This window comes from Nematolebias whitei, chromosome 20 (assembly GCF_014905685.2).
Source record: "Nematolebias whitei isolate Nwh7 chromosome 20, NemWhi1, whole genome shotgun sequence".
Classification (NCBI taxonomy): Eukaryota; Metazoa; Chordata; class Actinopteri; order Cyprinodontiformes; family Rivulidae; genus Nematolebias; species Nematolebias whitei.
Window position 1 is genome coordinate 13,521,347 of NC_056517.1, and position 4,739 is coordinate 13,526,085.

The 4,739-nt window shown below is 53.0% G+C and overlaps 1 protein-coding gene across 1 annotated transcript; it reads left to right on the forward strand.

The window, feature by feature from the left end:
- The first annotated feature begins 2,327 nt into the window (after window positions 1-2,327).
- On the forward strand, window positions 2,328-4,422 carry fzd8a (frizzled class receptor 8a). Its single transcript, XM_037694147.1, has one exon. It carries the CDS (start codon window positions 2,530-2,532, stop codon window positions 4,267-4,269), a length of 1,740 nt encoding a protein of 579 aa, XP_037550075.1. The 5' UTR covers window positions 2,328-2,529; the 3' UTR covers window positions 4,270-4,422.
- The last annotated feature ends 317 nt before the right edge of the window (window positions 4,423-4,739 follow it).

The following is a 4,739-nucleotide window of genomic DNA, read 5'->3' on the forward strand; positions in this document are numbered from 1 at the left end:
TCCCTGCAGCGATGAAGCTCACAATTCAGTTCAGTTCAGTTCAGTTTATTTAAATGGCACCAAATCAAAACAGAGGTCATCTCAGGGCACTGAACAGAAACATACACATACAAAATAATACATACAAAATAATACATACAAAATAATACATGCAAAATAATACATGCAAAATAATACATACAAAATAATACATACAAAATAATACATACAAAATAATACATACAAAAGCAAATTAGTAAAGTAATGTTCTAAACTCTTAAACCTACTAATTTTAACAACAGACTTATATGTAGCTAATAAATGTTACTTGCTCTCGGGTTCACCACTGAGTCTGGAGGTTCGGTTCTGGTCCAATTCAGTGCAGCTCTTGAGCGTCGAAGCACATGGGGGGTGGGGGGGAGACCTTCTGTTGGGTGGTGTGGGACTGGAGGTGGTCAATTTGAGTCCAAGTCTGGATGGAAAAAGTCCTGATGGGCTATGGAAACAGCGCTGGAGCTTTCTACGTGCGTCCACGCTTAGTAGAGTTGTAATTTCTAACCTGAACCCAAAACCTGGCCTGAACCGACCCGGATTAGGGCCGGGCTGTTACAATGTGATTAATGGGTGGGCTGGACCGGTCTCGGGCTTTTAATTAGGTCAGGATCAGCTGCAATCCAATTATATGATAACATGGCCTGCCATACCTCCACCAGCCGCACGCGGCCATTTCACCGCGAGCTGACCGGTCTTGAAAAAGGTAAAAAGTTGTGAAGCTTCAGATGGACTGTACTGCCAGGCAGCGATCCATCACCCAAATGGACGTTCGTTGTGCCGCTGCACTCAGCGGACACGTGCGGTCGACGACACAAACAGGTGAGATCCCAAAGCAGACGTGTGTCTCAGTAATTCAGAAGAATGCAGCAGAAACTGGGTTTAAATGCTTTTTACAGCCATGAAAGGACAAACACCCTCAGCTCCGAATCTTCTGACGCTTTTACTCAACTGCATGTCTCCGATCGTTAATAACTAATTTAAAATGTTGGTTTTTTTCCAGGTTCGGACCAGTAATTACTGTTAATTCGTCGGGTTGGGTGGGGTTTGGAAATTATGACTGTGGGCTGGGACCCCGTCGAATCAGATTTTTTTGGGCCCAAATGCAACTCTAGCACTTAGAGGTCCTCGTGGGCCAGCTCCCAGCTCTCAAGATTCACCGATGGGTCTGGAGGTCTGGTTCTGGTCTGGTTCGGTGGGTTCAGTGCGGCTTCTCTGCATCCGCTGGGCGCCGAGCAGATCAAAACTTTACCTCTGGTTTTTCAGAAGGAAAACGGGGCTTCTGGGCAGGGCCCTGATGCCTTCTGGGAAATGTGGTTGTTATGAGTGGGAATACAGTGGAGGCTTACTGAGAGAAAACTACAAACAACAGCACCTGTCTGAAGTACTTTATTTTTTCGTTAACTTTTTACAGTCCAGTACTGTATTCAGTACTGTCCCAGTCACGTGAGTATTATTAAAGTTAACAGTCATGTGTCCATTATTATTTTTTGTACAATATTATGGACTGTACGTCCACAAACTGTGATAGAGCGTGTCCACGGAAGTCAAACCGTGAAGTAGTGAGGGACTACTGCTCATCTGCACCTGATGAACATGTGGAGTTCATCCAGCGCTGCCAACTGACCTGAGAAACCCATAAAACTGAACTCAGCTCATTTCATTAATATTGCTGTAATATTTTGCATGTTAGTAGATGAGAATGTTCTACAGAAGATACCTAAAGCGCTCCTCATTGCAGGAGAAATTTGCTCACATCTCTGGCATTCAATTTTGGATGTTTGTCCGTTAGCAAAATATTTCATGTACCACACGACCAATTTTATTGAGACTTTTAGAAAACAGTCGATGGATATGCATCTGCAACTGATTAACGTTTGGAGTCAGTCCGATTCAAGATGGCTGCCATGGTTAATGCACAAACACAGACATGGTTATAAGTCGCTCAGTTTACTGAGCTGCAGTTTGAAGTGGTGGGAGCTGACTCTGTCTCAGCTCATCCTCTGACGACATGAGATGAAGTTTTATTCAAGTTGGACCAAATAACCTGCACCTCCCTCAACATGAGCTGTTTCTGACATGAAGGAAGCGGGTGACGTGCATTCATCCTTCAATGATTGTTAGGCCTTTAATTTGAGCAGACGTGCGTGTGTGTGCGCGTGTGATGTAAACAGTGCATGAGTGACAGGGAAGCACCGCCCCCGCCGCTCTGTGATTAGAGGAGCGCTCCGGGGCGGGCGGTGTCTCCTGCAGGATCCTGTATATCAGCACCGCCTCGACGCTGAGCCCATGATTTGTGTGAGAACCAGAACCGAGCCGGGACCAGGCGCGTGTTGGGAGGGAAACCAAAACAAGCACCGAGGCGGGTCGTGTCCGCGCGGCTCGGGTTGCTCGTGTCTGCAGCCATCTTGCCTCTCCTCGGCAGAGATGGTGGGTTCGGAGCGCAGCCAGAACCTCTAACCGGACCGGGTTAGCGCCACAGAGAGACACAAGACCACCATGGACCTGGTCGGGTTCTGCCTGCTCCTCTGGCTCGCCCTCCTCCCCCGATCCAGCTGCACCACGGCCAAGGAGATCACCTGCCAGGAAATAGCCGTGCCCCTGTGCAAGGGGGTGGGCTACAACTACACCTACATGCCGAACCAGTTCAACCATGACACGCAGGACGAGGCGGGACTGGAGGTGCACCAGTTCTGGCCCCTGGTGGAGATCCAGTGCTCGCCGGACCTGAAGTTCTTCCTGTGCAGCATGTACACCCCCATCTGCCTGGAGGACTACAAGAAGCCGCTGCCGCCGTGCAGGAGCGTGTGCGAGAGAGCTCGTGCGGGCTGCGCGCCCCTCATGCGGCAGTACGGTTTCCCGTGGCCGGACCGGATGAGGTGCGACCTGCTGCCGGTGCAGGGCACCCCGGACACTCTGTGCATGGACTACAACAGGACGGAGTCCACCACCGTGTCCCCCCTGCTGTCCAGGCCCACCAACCCCCCCGGGAAAGGCGGCACTAAGAATAAACCGGGACGCGCCGGCGCGCCGGGGAAACCCAAGCCGCCCGCGGCGCCATGCGAGCCGGGCTGCAGGTGTCTGGAGCCCATGGTCCGGGTGAACACAGACCGGCACCCGCTTTACAACCGGGTCAAAACGGGACAAATCACCAACTGCGCCATGCCGTGCCACAACCCCTACTTTACGCACGACGAGCGTGCGTTCACGGCGTTCTGGATCGGACTGTGGTCCGTGCTGTGCTTCGTGTCCACGCTCGCCACCGTGGCCACGTTCCTCATCGACATGGAGCGATTCAAGTACCCGGAGAGACCCATCATCTTCCTGTCCGCGTGCTACCTGTGCGTCTCCACGGGCTACATCATCAGGCTGATCGCGGGCCACGAGAAGGTCGCGTGCAGCCGGGACCTGGACCTGGAGCACATCCACTACGAGACCACCGGGCCCGCGCTGTGCACGGTGGTCTTCCTGCTCATCTACTTCTTCGGCATGGCCAGCTCCATCTGGTGGGTCATCCTGTCCCTCACCTGGTTCCTGGCTGCAGGGATGAAGTGGGGCAACGAGGCCATCGCGGGCTACTCCCAGTACTTCCACCTGGCCGCGTGGATCATCCCCAGCATGAAGGCCATCGCCGTGCTCGCGCTCAGCTCCGTGGACGGGGACTCGGTGGCCGGGATCTGCTACGTGGGCAACCAGAACCTGGACAACCTGCGGGGGTTCGTGCTGGCCCCCCTGGTCATCTACCTGTTCATCGGCACCATGTTCCTCCTGGCCGGGTTCGTGTCTCTGTTCCGGATCCGGAGCGTCATCAAGCAGGGGGGCACCAAGACCGACAAGCTGGAGAAGCTCATGATCCGGATCGGGATCTTCACGGTCCTGTACACGGTCCCGGCCACCGTGATCGTCGCGTGCTACTTCTACGAGCAGCACAACCGGCAGAGCTGGGAGCTCACGCACACGTGCGCCGGCTGCCTGCTGGACCAGGACCGCCGGAGTCCGGACTACGCGGTCTTCATGTTGAAGTACTTCATGTGCCTTCTGGTGGGCATCACGTCCGGGGTGTGGATCTGGTCCGGGAAGACCGTGGAGTCGTGGAGGACTTTCTGCACGCGCTGCTGCTGGGGGAGCAAAGGCGCCGGCGGCTCCATGTACAGCGACGTGAGCACGGGGCTCACGTGGAGGTCGGGCACGGCCAGCTCCGTGTCCTGCCCCAAACAGATGCCCCTGTCCCAGGTCTGACCCCCCAGTAAGCAGTTTATGACCATGTTTTATTGGTGAATAACTTCTGTGTTCAGTCAAGGTGAGTTCCACTAAAACCAGTTCAGCTGTTGTTAAGTGGGGTTCTGTGAAGACGTTATGAACAACAAATATCTTACCTGCTGCAGCTCAGATCCACAACTAAAAGAGTTTAATTCAGATTGATGAGCTAAATCCAACGTGTGCTTAAATTACAAACTGTTAGCAAACGTTTGCTTACCTTTGGAAACAGCCAAAGTGGCTAAAACCAGGTCAAAGGTTAAACTTGTCTGCTGCCACGCGTCTTTAGCTCTGTCTTGTGTTTAACAACAGATTGACTCTTGTCCTGGAGTCTGTCTGCAGGCGAGGCTCGAGCTTCCAGTGTTGTGTTTACGTTCAGTGTGGACCCACAGTTTGACGCCTCCGTCAGACTCCGGTGATCCAGAACATGTGTCTCTGCAGCTGTTGGACAC